This window comes from Antechinus flavipes, chromosome 3 (assembly GCF_016432865.1).
Source record: "Antechinus flavipes isolate AdamAnt ecotype Samford, QLD, Australia chromosome 3, AdamAnt_v2, whole genome shotgun sequence".
Classification (NCBI taxonomy): domain Eukaryota; kingdom Metazoa; phylum Chordata; class Mammalia; order Dasyuromorphia; family Dasyuridae; genus Antechinus; species Antechinus flavipes.
In genome coordinates, this window is record NC_067400.1 from 635,441,575 (window position 1) to 635,460,252 (window position 18,678).

An 18,678-nucleotide genomic window follows, 5' to 3' on the forward strand; every position below is an offset into this window, starting at 1 on the left:
GGAGAGAGATTTAGAACTATGCTCAAAAAGTTATCAAACTGTGCATCCCCTTTGATCCAGCAGTGTTACTACTGGGCTTATACCCCAAAGAGATACTAAAGAAGGGAAAGGGACCTGTATGTGCCAAAATGTTTGTGGCAGCCCTGTTTGTAGTGGCTAGAAGCTGGAAAATGAATGGATGCCCATCAATTGGAGAATGGCTGGGTAAATTATGGTGTATGAATGTTATGGAATATTATTTTCTGTAAGAAATGACCAGCAGGATGAATACAGAGAGGCTTGGAGAGACTTACATGAACTGATGCTAAATGAACGGAGCAGAACCAGGAGATCATTATATACTTCAATAACACTACTGTATGAGGATGTATTCTGATGGAAGTGGATTTCTTCTACAAAGAAATCTAACTCAGTTCCAATTGATCAATGATGGAAAGAAGCAGCTACACCCAGAGAAGAACACTGGGAAATTAATGTAAACTGTTTGCATTTTTGTTTTTCTTCCCAGGTTATTTCTTACCTTCTGAATCCAATTCTTCCTGTGCAACAAGAGAACTGTTTGGTTCTGCACACATATACCGTGTTTCCCCGATAATAAGACACTGTCTTATTAATTTTTTTGGACAGAAAAACACCAGAGGGCTTATTTTCAGGAGAGGGCTTATTTTAATGAACATTGACAGCAATTTTAATAAGCAGGTAAATGTGAACAAAAAAAAGTACCTTTATTCAATAATGATCATGTCATCTTCTTCAACAACATCGTCATAAGTGTCCATCTCCTGAATTCCGTCCTGGATGTCTTGCGCCTCTATTTCCTTCAGAAAAAGTGGACCCAATCTGCCATGTCCAGCAATATAGCTCTCTTTAAATGAACATGTCTTGTCCAGGTAACCTGCTCGTAGTGCCTTGGCGACACAGCTGTCAGTTATTTTATCCCATGACTTCCTCACTCAAGTCACGACTTCTTGCAAACAGGGCTTCACAAAGTTTCTACGCTGATTTTTTTCCATTCTATTTTCAATGTAGTCATTGACTTCCATGCACAAATGGTCCTTGAATGGCTTGTTTATTGCAATATCAAGGGTCTGGAGATAGGCAGTCATTCCTGCAGGAATCATTACTTGATCTATTCTTCTCTCTGCAAGGAAGTTCTTCATTTCTTTAGCATGGTGAGTGCTGGCTGAGTTCTTCTTTTATCATCCATCATGCCCCCTCACTCCCGCTTACATACTGAGTTTTTATGTTGTCTTGCCTCAGCTCTCCTCCACGGCATTGCTCTCAATGACGCCAGCAAGCAAACCACTGGGGAAGAACAGGATAACGCGCTCACTGCTGCAGCTCTGATTGGATGCAGCTCAGAGCACAGCGTGGGTTTCACGTGGGGGATAGGGGAGAACGGTGCATACAGAGGGTACCGTAATGTAGTGTGTAGCGCAGGGGATCACCTTCACTACAGTAGCAATCTCAATAGGGCTTATTTTTTGGGGAGGGCTTATTTTAGAGGAATCTTACACAGTAACGGGAGGGCTTATTTTCAGGATAGGTCTTATTATCAGGGAAACACGATATTGTATCTAGGATATACAGTGACATATTCAACATGTATAGGACTGCTTGCCATCTGGGGGAGGGGGTGAAGGGAGGGAGGGGAAAAGTTGGAACAGACGCAAGTGCAAGGGATAATGTAAAAAAATTATCCAGGCATGGGTTCTGTCAACAAAAAGTTATAATAAACACACACACACACACACACACACACACACACACACACACACACTAAAAAAAAAAAAAAAAAAAAAAAAAAAAAAAAAAAAAAAAAAAAAAAAAGGAAATATATGAGGATAAAGAGAGGAGGGTATTGGAAACAGGATTCCAGTGGTCAGAGAGTCCTTAGTGCCAGGCATGGTGATGACATGTTTTGACCCTCTGCAAATAGAGGATTTTAGTTTGCTCTGTTAAAATGAGAGATTTAGCTAAAGGGGCCCGTGGGTAGAGTCCCAAAGTGGCTCCTTGCTAGATGTCAGTGAGGGCTAGAGTTTGCTTAGTGGGGGCTGGGAAACCTGAGCAGATCATTAGAATGGGGACAGCCCAAGTTAGCTCAGATCCGGGTGGGGCTGGGACAGGCTGCATCTTCTATTGGAATTCAAAAGGATGCTTTTGACCAAGATTTGTGAATCAAAGATCCTAGCTTCCTGAATTGATATTATGGGATTGGGAATCTGAAAGGAATAAATCAATCTAGTTTCTTAAAGGGACCACAACTTGCATCATCATCAGGGGCATCCTGTCAGGGCTGTCTCTTCTATCCATTCATGGAGACCCCAGGATAGTGGGAGGCAAGATAGAGATTTGGATAGGGGGGTTGGGGGATCAGCCTTTCACATATAGGGTCAGTTTGTTCCAAAAATGCACTTTGGGATGATGGAGGGGGGGGAGGTAGAAAGATATCTTTCTGACAGAGATCTTTGTGCTCCACCCACAATAGCAGAACAGCTAGGAAGGTCTTACAGGGAGTGGGAGTCAGAGTAGGGCAGATGATTAAGAAAGGACTGGTCTTACCTCTGGTATCTACAGAGCTCTTTGGACATACAAAGGCAGGTCGGATACAGATCCCACTTCTTCAATACATAGAATCCCTTTTCTCTGCCCCCTTCCCCAGACAATAGGAGGCTTCTGAGTTTTTGAGGTTCAGAGACCCTCAGCTACTTTTTCAGATTTCTGAGCCCCCCCTGAGCCTCCCAGACTTCTGAATCTTTCAAAGCTCCAAACCTGTTAGCCCTGAAGATGCCTAGTCCTTTGAGACTAATCAGCTCTGGTGCCTGCTTTATGGCTGGGGCAAGGACAACATAGACAGATGGTCTGGACACCAAAAAAGATGATATCCTGGTTCTGGCAGGAGGAGGCTCTGAAAGTGGGAATGAAGAGGCAGGAGTAATGCCTTCTCCTCTCCTCTCTCTTCCCTCCCACCTTTCAACCCCAGGTCCCTGATCCCTAGTTCTCCTCTTACTGAGCTGCTGTTTTCCCTCTTGGGACTTCCACCTCTTGCTAATTTCAATGTCATATAAATTGCCCATCGGACATTGTAATTCTGATGTGCCAGAGATTTCTCCAACTCAGAGTGGCCAAAAGCAAACATGTTTTATATGCACAAACTCCTCTTTTGTTTCCCTAAATGGTTAACTCTAAATGACTGGAACTATCTGTGATTCGACACAGTCCCTGCTCCCCATGGCAATCACTCCCTTCCCATCTGTGCTTTTATTCCATCTCCCCAGGCTTGTTGCATATCCTCCCCATTACTTTCTTTGCCTCAAATCCCTTCTGTCTCTCTCTCCAACCTCCATCCTGCTGTCAAAGCGACTTAAGATAGATCCCACTGCTCAGCTCAGTGACCTGGTAAAATTACATAAACATTCCTCAGTCATGTGCCAAGTACTGTGCTAAGGGCTGGAGATACAATGAATAAAAAGAAGGGCAGTCCTTGCCCCCAAGGAGCCTCCAATCTGAAGAAGGAGCCAAAACAAAAGCAATCTGGAAAGTGGGGGACCTCCAGGAGATGGTGGGTGTGGAGCAGCTGGTTCTGAGGACAGAGCCACAGGTCTGGGCATACTCTACCAGGGTCTTTGGGTAATAATCTTGGGGATTATCCTAGATAAACTTGAAGACAAGCAATCAACATTCTGTCTTTACTGAGACACCCTCTCAGTGGGGGTAGCAGGAAGTAAGAGAACAAGTTCTGCTCAAGGCTGTTTATTTATGCTATCTCTCTTCTGGGATTGCCCAGTGCCCAGCCCACTGAGAACTTCTTAGGTGGGGCCGCAGAAGGGAGACTTCTGGAGTTAGCATTGCCTCCCAGAAGAAGATCTAGCAGAGGCTATGCCCCTCTCTATCTCAAGAAACCTATTAACAGTTCCTTTAACTCCTGCAAAACACAACCTCCTGTCTCAGAGGCTAAGCCCCTTATTACCTCTTGGACCCACCCTATTAACTGACCTGGCTGTACAGGCTCCATGGCATATCTCAAAGACAGAGGAGTGCTTATAGCTACTTACATCTCCCTTTATTATTATTAAGACCAAGTGTTCTCATGTTGAAGAATGAGAAGCTCTTCTTTAAGCACCTCTAAAGAATTTATAAAGAATACATATAAAGCATGCTAGCAAAGTAGGAAAAAGCAAAAGAAACAATGTTATGGGTCAGAACTTGAAACAAGGTGCTAAGTCATTGGAATTGATAGAAACAGTGCTTATGTACTTGGTTCACACCTTTGGAATTCACACCTTTGGAGAGTTCACACATTAGAGTTCACACCTTTGAGGATAAATAAGGAGGAGATCCCACAAGCCCATTAAAGACTTTTTGGGAGATTCACAAGTTAGAAGCTCACAATCCCACTCTTGGAGGAGGAGTCAAGATGCATTCCAAATTCGATCTTTGTGCTGGCTGGAGACATTCAGAAGAAGAGAGGCTGAAGTTGGAAGAGACAAAGGACTAGCAACAAGAGCTCTTGGAACTAAGGAGAGGGATAGGCTGCTAAGAAAGTTAACTGGGCTATTTTGGAAGAGACAATAAAGGATCGGACTTTAATAGCTGGCTGCATTTAAGGTGATTATTACACTGAACTGAAACTAAGGCTGTCTCCAGAATCTCCCCAAGAAACCTGCTCCTAGAGAATGATTATATTTTAGAGAAGAAAATATTACAGTACAATACCAAAATAGCTACATAGAACCCATGGGATCCAATAGAAGGGGATGGGAAAGGAAGAATGTTGGCTATAATCACTAAGCCAGTCCAGCAAGGGTAGTCATCTCTTTGCTATGGCACTGTCTCAGGCATTTCTTGGGTCGTCTCCTCTTCTTCCTTGGCCCCTGTTTTAATAGAGGCAACTTTCTTTGTTCTTCTTTCTGGAATCCAGCAACTTTCCCCATCAGGATCTGCAAGACATAAATAACCCAGCCCTCTCCAAAGTACTAGCAATGGACCTTGCCAATATTCTTCCTCATTCTTCCAAAGGACCTTTTGTGTGTTCCCCGGTGCTTGAAGGGCTGCTTCACTATCTCTGATGACTGCGTATTTTAAAATCAGCCAGGAATTCAGGTTAAGGGAAAATCTTCAAGCTTTATTCATATGCTTGGGACCTCAGTAGATCAACTCGAGCCTCAGCCCATTACAACTATCTGTTGGTCTTGTTTCCCAGGTGAGGCCATAAAGGCAATGTAGAGAATTAGCAGATAAGTGGAGAAAGTCATGGACATGTTCAGAGGATGTAGCGACATGAGAAAGGAGCATTGTAAAGCATGGTCCACCACCTCATTGCCCACAATTATGTCTCCTGCACAGCATTGCTGAGAGTATACGTGCAGGATGTAAATGGAATATTTCTTAGTCTGTGAAATCTGCTGCAATTCAGCCAGAAGGTTAGTAATTAAAGAGATCTGAGGTTGTAAGAGGATATCCTCAATGCCTCTGAGCACATATATACTGTCTGTTATGATGTTAATGGATGCTGGGTATCTCTTATAGGCCTGGAGAATAGTGAAAAGCTCATTTTTCTAGGTGGAGATATATGGAGTCTCTAACACCAGAAACTCTTTTGAGTGCTCATGATAAATTGAGGCCTTGTGGTTCTTAGAGGCATCAGTAAAGACATTTGTGCCTTGCACAGGCTCATCAACAATTGTCTTATTGTACCATAATGTGGGCCAGCAAGAGAAGGAGTAAGCATGTAGAATGGGGGCTTAGTGTAGCCCATTGAGTACAATGGCCCATGGCCAATAAGTTTGCATCATGACTTCTCTAGCTCCTGGTTCAAAGGGTAAATACAGTAAAGGTCTTTTCCCTGTTAGATGAAAAGCTCTTTTCACTGCCTCAAAGGCAAGTTCTCCCAGCATCTTAATATGGTTTGGTAATATCTTCTATAGTCTTTTCATGTACACAAATTCCAAAATTTTACTACCTTGATATAATACCATGAAGGGACATATTTTGTCTCTTAAAGAGACCTTTACACGTGGGGTCCCACCTCACTATTTCATATTTAGAAGCAAGAGCAATGATCTTATAAATTGTGTCCTTCTGTTACAATTTAATTAAAATTAAACATATTTGATAAATATAATAATAAGTATTATTAAATTACATATTTAAACATTCTATCCCAGCTTTTTGTGATTGGCAACCATTAAGAGAATTCATTTTTTTATTAGAAGCCATGCTTATGTAGAAAGTGTTCTGTTAATAGTTCCTTAGGAGAATCTCATCCTCCTCATGCGGGAATGAACAGTGTCAAATATAAACAAATATATTTGTTGGGGGGGGTGTTTTAATTTTTTTATTTGCACCTGAGTATCTACACGAGAAATGACTAGTCTAAAAATGTAAATTCTCTAATTTTAAATGTTCCAAATTTGATTTTCTAGTAAGATAAAGATGAGTTTTGAACTCATTTTCATTAGATCTGGTTCTTAGCAAAGTCAATAAAAAAAGTTAAAATTGTGCTAATAAAATTTTATAGGAGATTATTAGCAGAGAACAAGATCTCTACAAATGACCTGAACCTCAGAAGCCAGTCAACTAGAAACTACTCTGAGTAAATTGTACCCAAATATGCACCTTTTATGTATAAAGTCTACTTATCAAAGAAGATTGCTCCCCTTGATCTTGTCAAAATGTCTATCAGTCTTTCCTTTTTCCCTTCACATTGGTTTCCCCTCATAGATTCCATGGTTAGAAACTCCTGATGCAGCATTTGCCATATCAATTTGAGGAGTCTTGTGTCTCAATAAAGTCAAATGGGGGAATGACAGAAACAATAATTAAATAACCAATATTTAATATTGTGAATATGCAGGGTTTTCTCCCTGTCCTATTTCCTTGTTTTAAGTCCAGCCCTAGAAGCAAGTATTGATCTCTGCCAAAAATTAGTCCCACTTAGATGATCTTACCTAGGTGAATTCCTGCCCACTGTGTTCAATCCAAGCAAATTTGGATGGATATAGATTCTCAGTCTAGATTGCCCAAGACTTGGGGTGATATAGGTACAGAGATTGTCTGTGTCTCAAAGTTCTATGATGTCACTCTCTTAGCCCCTCCTTAGAATGAACCCCCCTCCACTTCTTGTTGGCTAACCAGAGTTCACTGCCATTTTCAAGAAAACCCATTCTTCCAATGGCATATAAGCTATGACCCCACAATTCCTCTTTGGTTTAAGAAAGACAGCCAAATGATCATCCTTTTATTAGTACTATGTTAGGGTTATTAATTAAATGATTAATTAACCAGAAACTATATCTTTCAAACTTTTTGTACAATTTAGAAACCAGCAGTTCAATCCCTCTGAAACTAAAAAAAATCTTCCAGGAGGCTAACAGTGACAGAGTCTAGCAATTATCTACTGAAACTGTACCAAATATTATCCAAGAGACTTAGATTTGGATCAAGGACTTGTAGAATTCTGACCAGGAAGATAGTGAACAGACCTCCCCTTGCATCATACCACTTTGGAAGCACTGACAATGTGCAGGTCCCCAGACTGAGCTCTAAAAAGAACAGAATGATGTGAAAAGTCTCGGACATTTTGTCACTCTCTTCCCTACTGAAATGAAAAATTCATTTAAAAAATTTATTATTATAGCTTTTTATTTACAAAATATACACATGGATAATTTTTCAACACTGACCCTTGCAAAACTGTCTGTTCCAACTTTTCCCCTCTTCCCCCCACTCCTCCCCTAGATGGAAGATAGGCCAATACATGTTAAATATGTTTAAGTGTATGTTAAATCCAGTATATGTATACACATTTATACAGTTACCTTGTTGCACAAGAAAGACTGTAACTAGAAAGAAAGAAAAAAAAATGAGAAGAAAAACAAAAATTCAAGCAGACAATAATAGAAAGAGTGGAAATGCTATGTTGTGGTCCACACTCATTTCCCATAGTTCCCTCTCTGGATGTAGCTGATTCTCTTCTTTACTAAACAATTGGAACTGGTTTGAATCATCTCATTGTTGAAGAGAGCCACAAACATCAGAATTGATCATCGTATAATCTTATTGCTGTGTATAATGATCTCCTGGTTTTGCTTATTTCACTTAGCATCAATTCATATAAATCTCTCCAGGCCTCTCTGAAATCATCCTGTTGGCCATTTCTTACAGAACAATAATATTCCATAACATTCATATACCACAATTTATTCAGCCATTCTCCAATTGATGGGCATCCACTTTTTCCAGTTTCTAGCCACTATAAAAAGGGCTGCTACAAAATTTTTTGCACACATGGGGCCCTTTCCTTCTTTAGGAGCTCTTTGGAATATAAACTGAGTAATAACACTGGTGGATCAAAGGGTTGCACAGTTTGATAACTTTTCAAGCATAGTTCCAAATTCCTCTTCAGAATGGTTGGATTCATTCACAATTTCACCAACAATGTATCAGTGCCCCAATTTTCCCACATCCCCTCCAACAGTCATCATTGTCTTTTTCTTTCTTCTTAGACAATTTGAGAGGTGTATTGTGGTCTCTCAAAGTTGTCTTAATTTGCATTTCTCTGATCAATAATTATTTGGAGCAGCTTTTCCTATGACTAGAAATAGTTTCAGTTTTTTTTTTCGTGAAAATTGTCTGTTCATATCCTTTGACCATATATCAACTGGAGAATGGCTTGATTTCTTGTAAATTCTCTGTATCTTTTGGAAATAAGGCTTTTATCAGAACCTCTGAATGTAAAAATGTTTTCTCAGTTTATTGCTTCCTTTCTAATCTTGTCTGCATTAATTTTGTTTGTATGAAAACTTGTTAACAATATAATCAAAATTTTCTATTTTGTGATCAATAATGATCTCCAGTTCTTCTTTGTTTGCAAATTCTTTCCTCTTCCACAGATCTGTGAGGTAAACTATCCTATATTCTTCTAATTTATTTATAATCTCATTCTTTATTTCTAATACAATATTGAATAGTAACAGTCATAGTGGGCAACCTTGTTTCACTCCTGATCTTATTGGAGATGGTTGCAGTTTGTCCCTATTACATATGATTCTTACGATGGCTTTAAATAGATGCTACTATTTTAAGGAAAAGTCCATTTCTTCCTATACTCTCTAGTGTTTTTTTTTTTTTTAATAGGAATGGATGTTGGATTATATCAAATGCTTTTTCTGCATCTACTGAGATGGCCATATGGTTTTTGTTAATTTAATTAGTGATGTAGTCAATTATGCTAATAGTTTTCCTCATATTGAACCAGCCCTGCATTCCTGGTATAAATCCTACTTGGTCATGGTGTATTATCCTGAGGATGATTTTCTGTAATCTCTTTGCTAATATTTTATTTAAGATTTTTGTGTCAATATTTATTAGGGAGATTGGTCTATAATTTTCTTTCTCTGTTTTCAACCTACCTGGCTTAGGTATCAGTACCATGTCTGTGTCATAAAAGGAATTCTGTAGGACTCCTTCATTCCCTATTTTTTCAAAAAAATTTATATAGCATTGGGGTTAATTGTTTAAATGTTTGGTAGAATTCACATGTAAAACCATCTGGTCCTGGAGTTTTTTTTTTTTTTTTTAAGGATTTGATTAATAGCTTGTTCTATTTCTTTTTCTAAAATGGGATTACTTAAGCAATTTATTACCTCCTCCGTTAATCTGGGCAGCCTATATTTTTGAATGCAGTCATCCATTTCACTTAGGTTATCAAATTTATTGGCATAAAGTTGGGCAAAGTAACTCCTAATTACTGCTTTAATTTCCTTTTCATTAGTGGAAAGTTCTCCCTTTTCATTTTTAAGACTAACAATTTGATTTTCCTCTTTCCTTTTTTCTGATCAAATTTACCAAAGATTTAGCTACCTTGTTGGTTTTTTCATAGAACCAAATCTTAGTTTTATTTATTAATTCAATAGTTTTATTTTTTTACTTTTAATTTTATTAACCTCTCCTTTTGTTTTAGAATTTCAAGTTTAGCATTTGATTGGGGATTTTTAATTTGCTCTTTTTCTAGTTTTTTTAGTTGCAAGCCTAATTTATTGATCTCTTTATTTTATATGAGTAAGCCTCTAGAAATATAAAAATTTCCCTTATTACTGCTTTGGCTGCATCCCACAAATTTGGGTATGTTGTCTCATTATTGTCATTCTCTTGGATGAAATTATTGTGTCTATGATTTGCTTTTTCACTCATTCATTCTTTAGGATGAAGTTATTTAGTTTCCAATTACTTTTTGGTCTATGTTCCCCTGGCTTTTTAGCGAATGTAGTTTTTATTACATTGTGATCTGGAAAAAATGCATTTACTATTTCTGCCTTTCTGCATTTGATTTTGAGTCTTTATGTCCTAACATATGATCAATTTTTGTATAGGTTCAATGAACTGCTGAAAAGAAAGTGTACTCCTTTCTGTCTCCATTCAGTTTTCTCCAAAGATCTATCATCCCTAACTTTTCTAATATTCTAGTTATCTCTTTAATTTCTTATTTATTTTGTGGTTTGATTTATCTAATTCCGAGAGTGCAAGGTTGAGATCTCCCAGTATTATTATTATATTGCTGTCTATTTCTTCTTGTAGCTCTCAACTTCCCCTTTAGGAATTTAGATGCTATAACACGGAGTATATATGTTTAGTATTGATATTGCTTTAAAGTGCCCTTCCTTATCTCTTTTAATTAGATAGACTTTTGCTTTTGCTTAAACTGAGATCAGGATGGTTACCCCTGCTTTTTTGACTTCATCTGTAGCATAGTAGATTATGCTCCAACCTTTTACCTTTACTCTGTATGTATTACCCTGCTTCAAGTGTTTTCTTTTAATCCAGTCTGCTATCCACCTCTGCTTTATGGGAGAGTTTACCTCATTCACATTTACAGTTAAAACTATGAATTCTCTATTTCCTAGCATCTTCTTATCCCCAGGTTATACTTTTCTCTTTTCTTTCTGCCTTACCCCACTCCCTAAAACTTAACTTAGGGGCACCACTTCTCTCAAGCAGCCTTCCTCTTTAGAATCCCTCCCCTTTTCTTATACATTTCCTCTATTTCTATCTTCCCTTCTATTTAGCCTACTCCTTCCCTTTTCACTTTTCCCCTCCCACTTTTCAATGAAAGAAGTTTCTCTGTAAACCAATTATGTGTAATATTTTCTCTTTGAGCCAAAATTTGATGAAGAGTGAGATTCATACAATGTTCATCTCCTCCCTTCTTTCCCACAGATATAATAGGTTTCCTTTGCTTCTTCATGAGATGTAATTTCCCTCTTTTTCCCTCCACATTTCCCTTTTTCTGGTACAATCCCTTTTCCACCTCTAGTTCCTTTTTAAAAATATTATAACAGTAAAATCAAATTACATATGCACTCTCTATATATGCCCATGACAGAAAGACAGTTCTCAAGAGTTCTTTTTACCTTTTCATGCTTCTCTTGAATCCTATGTTTGGAGATCAAATTTTTTGTTTAGCTCTGGTTTTTTCATCAAAAATAAATGGAATTAACCTGTTTCATTGAATGTTCATCTTCTTCTCTGGAAGAAAATGCTCAGTTTAGCTGGGTAGTTCATTCTTGGCTAAATTGCAAGTCCTTTGCCTTTTGGAATATCAGATTCCAAAGGCCCTTCCATCCTTTAATGTGGAAGCTGCTAGATCCCAAGTAATCCTTATTGTGACTCTTTGGTATTTGAATTGTTTGTTTGTTTGTTTGTTTTCTGGCTATTTGTTATATTTTTTCCTTAGTCTGATAGTTTTGAAATTTAGCAACAACATTCCTTGAAATTTTAATTTTGGGGTTTCTTCCAGGAGGTGTTCGATGAATTCTTACAATGGCTATTTTACCTTCTGATTCTATGACATCTAGGCAGTTCTCTTTGATGATTTCCTGAAAAATAGTGTCTAGGCTCTTTTTTTTTCTCATCATGATTTTTATGGAGTCCAATAACCTTAGACTATCTCTCCTAGATCTATTTTCCAGATTTGTTGTTTTCCCAAATAGGTATTTAACATTTTTTCCTATTTTTTCTTTTTTCTTTTTTTTGTTTTACTTGACTGATTCTTGATGGCTCATTGAGTCATTCATTTCCATTTGTTCAGTTCTGATTTTTAATAAATTTTCTTCTTCATTTACTTTTTTTAAACTTCTTTTTGTATTTGTTCAATTGAGTTTTTAAATGAGTTGCTTTGTTCTATGGAATTTTTTTCCATTTCACAACTTTTTTTTTTTTTTTTTTTTTTTTTTTTTTTTTTTTAACTTTGATTACACTCACAAACAGTTCTGGTATCTCTCATGTACAGTATGCTCTTCTGTGTAAAAACCTTTCTTCACTGATTACATCCCTAAGATTTCTTTCCAATGTGGATTCTCTGATGGAAAATGAAAGCTGGCTTTCTCCTGAAAGCTTTATTATATTGATTATATTCATAAGTTTTCTCTTTAGTCCAGATGCTCTGATGTTTAGCAATATGCTTCCTAGAATTCAAAGTTTTTGTACATTGATTTAATTTATAACATTCTTTTCCAGTTCACATTCTTTGACACATAGCAGATTTTTCTCTCTCTGTCAGAAAGATTTTTTTTTTTTTAACTTTGATTACACTCACAAACAGTTCTGGTATCTCTCATGTACAGTATGCTCTTCTGTGTAAAAACCTTTCTTCACTGATTACATCCCTAAGATTTCTTTCCAATGTGGATTCTCTGATGTCTAGCAATATACTTCTTAGAACTGAATGTTTTTCCACACTGTTTACACTTATAAGGTTTCTCTCCAGTGTGGATTCTCTGATGGAAAATGAAAGCTGGCTTTCTCCTGAAAGCTTTATTATATTGATTATATTCATAAGTTTTCTCTTTAGTCCAGATGCTCTGATGTTTAGCAATATGCTTCCTAGAATTCAAAGTTTTTGTACATTGATTTAATTTATAACATTCTTTTCCAGTTCACATTCTTTGACACATAGCAGATTTTTCTCTCTCTGTCAGAAAGATTTTTTTTTTTTTTTTTTTTTTTTTTTTAACTTTGATTACACTCACAAACAGTTCTGGTATCTCTCATGTACAGTATGCTCTTCTGTGTAAAAACCTTTCTTCACTGATTACATCCCTAAGATTTCTTTCCAATGTGGATTCTCTGATGGAAAATGAAAGCTGGCTTTCTCCTGAAAGCTTTATTATATTGATTATATTCATAAGTTTTTTCTCCAGTGTTCATTTTTCTTGTAATAGGCCTTTGACATTGATTACATTCATAAGTTTTTTCTCCAGTGTTCATTTTTCTTGTAATAGGCCTTTGACATTGATTACATTCATAAGTTTTTTCTCCAGTGTTCATTTTTCTTGTAATAGGCCTTTGACATTGATTACATTCATAAGTTTTTTCTCCAGTGTTCATTTTTCTTGTAATAGGCCTTTGACATTGATTACATTCATAAGGCTTCTCTCCAGTGTGGATTCTCTGATGGAAAATGAAAGCTGGCTTTCTCCTGAAAGCTTTATTATATTGATTATATTCATAAGTTTTTTCTCCAGTGTTCATTTTTCTTGTAATAGGCCTTTGACATTGATTACATTCATAAGGCTTCTCTCCAGTGTGGATTCTCTGATGGAAAATGAAAGCTGGCTTTCTCCTGAAAGCTTTATTATATTGATTATATTCATAAGTTTTCTCTTTAGTCCAGATGCTCTGATGTTTAGCAATATGCTTCCTAGAATTCAAAGTTTTTGTACATTGATTTAATTTATAACATTCTTTTCCAGTTCACATTCTTTGACACATAGCAGATTTTTCTCTCTCTGTCAGAAAGATTTTTTTTTTTTTAACTTTGATTACACTCACAAACAGTTCTGGTATCTCTCATGTACAGTATGCTCTTCTGTGTAAAAACCTTTCTTCACTGATTACATCCCTAAGATTTCTTTCCAATGTGGATTCTCTGATGGAAAATGAAAGCTGGCTTTCTCCTGAAAGCTTTATTATATTGATTATATTCATAAGTTTTTTCTCCAGTGTTCATTTTTCTTGTAATAGGCCTTTGACATTGATTACATTCATAAGGCTTCTCTCCAGTGTGGATTCTCTGATGGAAAATGAAAGCTGGCTTTCTCCTGAAAGCTTTATTATATTGATTATATTCATAAGTTTTTTCTCCAGTGTTCATTTTTCTTGTAATAGGCCTTTGACATTGATTACATTCATAAGTTTTCTCTTTAGTCCAGATGCTCTGATGTTTAGCAATATGCTTCCTAGAATTCAAAGTTTTTGTACATTGATTTAATTTATAACATTCTTTTCCAGTTCACATTCTTTGACACATAGCAGATTTTTCTCTCTCTGTCAGAAAGATTTTTTTTTTTTTAACTTTGATTACACTCACAAACAGTTCTGGTATCTCTCATGTACAGTATGCTCTTCTGTGTAATTTACTTCCTTTGGATTCCCTTTCCAGGTGGGCAAAGCTGGAGCAACCCTGGAAAGCTTTTTAGATGGAAATTGCAGGGCTTCTTACTTATCTAGTTGTTATGGGCCAGAACTTGAAACAAGGTGCTAAGTCAGTGGAATCGATAGAGACAATGATTATTTAGCAATAATATTTAACAGTTCTCTAGTTCAGTACATGTACTTAGTACTTACTAGAGTTCTATAAAATTCACACCTTTAAGAGAGCATATATAAGGTAGGAGTCTTAACCAGGATTCCCTCAGGGAGATTCAGAAGTCAGAGAAGGCAGTCAGAGAGAACAAGGGAAGACCAGAGAAGTGGTGGTAGTCCTCCTGCCTTCCCCACAGAAACCAAGACACATTCAGGAGGACTTCAAGAAGCTGGCAGAAACAGAGAAGACAAAGGACTGGTGGCAGGAGATTAAAGTCTCGGAACCGAGAGAGATAGGCCTCTAAGAAAGCTAACTGGGCTCCAGGAAAGGAGACAAGACTTAAAAAGAAACAATAAAGGATTTGACTTTAATCCCTGGTTGCATTTGGGGTGATTACTGAACTGAAGGCTGCTCCTAGAGACCCCAAGAAAACCCCAACAAGAAAAGATTACATTTTAGAGAAGAATATTACAACTAGTAATGGTTGTCTCCCCTCTCCCCCCACAAGTGGTTCTGATTTATCTCAAACACTTCAGGAGAATCCAACCTTTTTCACTACCAAGACTGCTGAGTCACAAAAAATCAGGAGCCAGAAATTATCTCAAATCAATGAGAAAATTTTAAATTTAAAATTGAGAAATTTAAAATGTCCCATGCAATAGCCTAAATGTAGGATAAATACTCCCATGTAAGAGGACTTCAGGAGACCACAAAATTGCCTAAATTGCTCCAATTTTTATACCCTTGGTGAAACAATATGGATTCCCCCCCCCCCCACCATACATTGTTCCCCTGTTGACATAAGATAGAAACAAATCATTTTCCTTAATCTGAAGCCATTCTGTTTTTGAGAATATCCAGATATCTTCTTTCATATAGTAATGCAATTTATTAACAATGATATTGCTTCCTGTTGCTGTTTTGCAATGTGGTGGGTCAGCATAAATTGTTTCCCCTTATTTTGCCATTCTGTTACAGTCAGATACAAAATTTAATCCTTCATCAGAGATCTCCATTTTTCAGAGAAAGGAATGTCCCCATTGAGTATGCTGATAAAGTTTCTTTTAGCTTGCATCCTCTGATGTATAAAATAAGAGCTGGTCTTTGGCTAAAGACCTTCCCACTTTGAGTCCATATATATTTTATAGCAGAATGAATTTCATGCAGTCAAAGGAACTCTATACTCCATTTTGATGCCTTACCTCACACATACCAGTCACAAGATTCCCAGATCTTATGAATTCTCTGATGGAAAATGAAAGCTGGCTTTCTCCTGAAAGCTTTATTATATTGATTATATTCATAAGTTTTTTCTCCAGTGTTCATTTTTCTTGTAATAGGCCTTTGACATTGATTACATTCATAAGTTTTCTCTTTAGTCCAGATGCTCTGATGTTTAGCAATATGCTTCCTAGAATTCAAAGTTTTTGTACATTGATTTAATTTATAACATTCTTTTCCAGTTCACATTCTTTGACACATAGCAGATTTTTCTCTCTGTCAGAAAGATTTTTTTTTTTTTTAACTTTGATTACACTCACAAACAGTTCTGGTATCTCTCATGTACAGTATGCTCTTCTGTGTAAAAACCTTTCTTCACTGATTACATCCCTAAGATTTCTTTCCAATGTGGATTCTCTGATGTCTAGCAATATACTTCTTAGAACTGAATGTTTTTCCACACTGTTTACACTTATAAGGTTTCTCTCCAGTGTGGATTCTCTGATGTACACTAAGAGTTGCCCTTTGTCTAAAAGCCTTTCCACATTCATTACATTCATAAGGTTTCTCTCCAGTGTGGATTCTCTGATGTTGGGCAATATACTTCTTAGAACTGAATGTTTTTCCACAGTTTACACTTATAAGGTTTCTCTCCAGTGTGGATTCTTTGATGTACACTAAGAGTTGCCCTTTGTCTAAAAGCCTTTCCACATTCATTACATTCATAAGGTTTCTCTCCAGTATGGATTCTCTGATGTTCAGGAAGATAGTGGCTCTGTGTGAAGGCTTTTCCACACTGCTTACATTCATAAGGTTTCTCTCCAGTGTGGATTCTCTGATGCTCACTAAGACTTGCCCTTTCTTTAAAAGCCTTTCCACATTCATTACATTTATAAGGTTTCTCTCCAATGTGGATTCTCTGATGTTTAGCAAGACTGGAGAGAGCAATGAAAGGCTTTCCACATTCATTACATTCATAAGGCTTCTCTTCAGTATGCATTCTCTGATGCATAACAAGATGGGAGCGATATGTGAAAGTCTTTCCACATTCATTACATTCATAAGGCTTCTCTTCAGTATGCATTCTCTGATGCATAACAAGATGGGAGCGATATGTGAAAGTCTTTCCACATTCATTACATTTATAAGGCTTCTCTCCAGTGTGGATTCTCTGATGGATAGCAAGATAGGAGCGATATGTGAAAGTCTTTCCACATTCATTACATTCATAAGGCTTCTCTCCAGTGTGGATTCTCTGATGTTCAGGAAGATAGTGGCTCTGTGTGAAGGCTTTTCCACACTGCTTACATTCATAAGGTTTTTTTCCAGTGTGGATTCTCTGATGTACACTAAGAGTTGCCCTTTGTCTAAAAGCCTTTCCACATTCATTACATTCATAAGGTTTCTCTCCAGTGTGGATTCTCTGATGTACAAAAAGAAGGTTTCTCTTTGCAAAAGTCTTTCCACATTGGTTACATTCATAAGGTTTCTCTCCAGTGTGGATTCTCTTATGTTCCCTAAGAGTTTCCCTTTCTCTAAAAGTCTTTCTACATTCATTACATTCATAAGGTTTCTCTCCAGTGTGGATTCTCTGATGTTTAGCAAGACTTGAGCAGTATCTGAAAATCTTTCCACATTCATTACATTCATAAGGCTTCTCTCCAGTGTGGATTCTCTGATGCATAGCAAGATGGGAACGATATGTGAAAGTCTTTCCACATTCATTACATTCATAAGGCTTCTCTCCAGTGTGGATTCTCTGATGGACAGCAAGATAGGAGCGATATGTGAAAGTTTTCCCACAATCATTACATTTGTAAGGCTTCTCTCCAGTGTGGATTCTCTGATGTTCACGAAGAGAGTAGCTCTGTGTGAAGGTCTTTCCACACTGGTTACATTGATAAGGTTTCTCTCCAGTGTGGGTTCTCTGATGTACACTAAGAGTTCCCTTGTCTCTATAAGCCTTTCCACACTGATTACATTGATAAGGTTTCTCTCCAGTGTGGGTTCTCTGATGGAGAGCAAGATGGGAGCGATATATGAAAGTCTTTCCACATTCATTACATTCATAAGTCTTCTCTCCAGTGTGAATTCTCTGATGTACAGTAAGACTTCTCTTATATCTAAAACCCATTCTACATTGGTTACATACATAAGGCTTCTTTGCAATGTGGATTCTCTGATGTATGGTATGAATACTCCTTTGTTTAAAACCCTTTCCACCCTGATTACATTCATAAGGTTTCTCTCCTGTGTGGATTCTCTGATGTCTAGCAATATACTTCTTAGAACTGAATGTTTTTCCACAGTTTACACTTATAAGGTTTCTCTCCAATGTGGATTCTCTGATGCATAGCAAGATGGGAACGATATGTGAAAGTCTTTCCACATTGGTTACATACATAAGGCTTCTTTGCAATGTGGATTCTCTGATGTTTAGCAAGACTGGAGAGAGCAATGAAAGGCTTTCCACATTCATTACATTCATAAGTTTTTTCTCCAGTGTTCATTTTTCTTGTAATAGGCCTTTGACATTGATTACATTCATAAGTCTTCTCTCCAGTGTGGATTCTCTGATGTTGGGCAATATACTTCTTAGAACTGAATGTTTTTCCACAGTTTACACTTATAAGGTTTCTCTCCAGTGTGGGTTCTCTGATGTACACTAAGAGTTCCCTTGTCTCTATAAGCCTTTCCACATTCATTACATTTATAAGGTTTCTCTCCAGTATGGATTCTCTGATGTTCACGAAGAGAGTAGCTCTGTGTGAAGGTCTTTCCACACTGGTTACATTGATAAGGTTTCTCTCCAGTGTGGATTCTCTGATGCATAGCAAGATGGGAACGATATGTGAAAGTCTTTCCACATTGGT

The 18,678-nt window shown here is 37.2% G+C and overlaps 1 protein-coding gene across 1 annotated transcript in view; it reads right to left on the minus strand.

Moving 5' to 3' along the window:
* Nucleotides 1–18,024, minus strand: part of LOC127557694 (zinc finger protein 135-like) — a 32,661-nt gene extending 14,637 nt beyond the window's left edge. Inside the window, exons 1-2 of the mRNA XM_051990998.1 lie at nucleotides 17,402–18,024; nucleotides 16,778–17,317 (exon numbers count right to left, since the gene is read on the minus strand). Coding sequence (XP_051846958.1) covers nucleotides 16,778–17,317; nucleotides 17,402–17,939 — 1,078 coding nt within the window. The 5' untranslated portion in view covers nucleotides 17,940–18,024. The remainder of the gene's footprint in view (nucleotides 1–16,777; nucleotides 17,318–17,401) is intronic.
* Nucleotides 18,025–18,678: the final 654 nt, after the last annotated feature.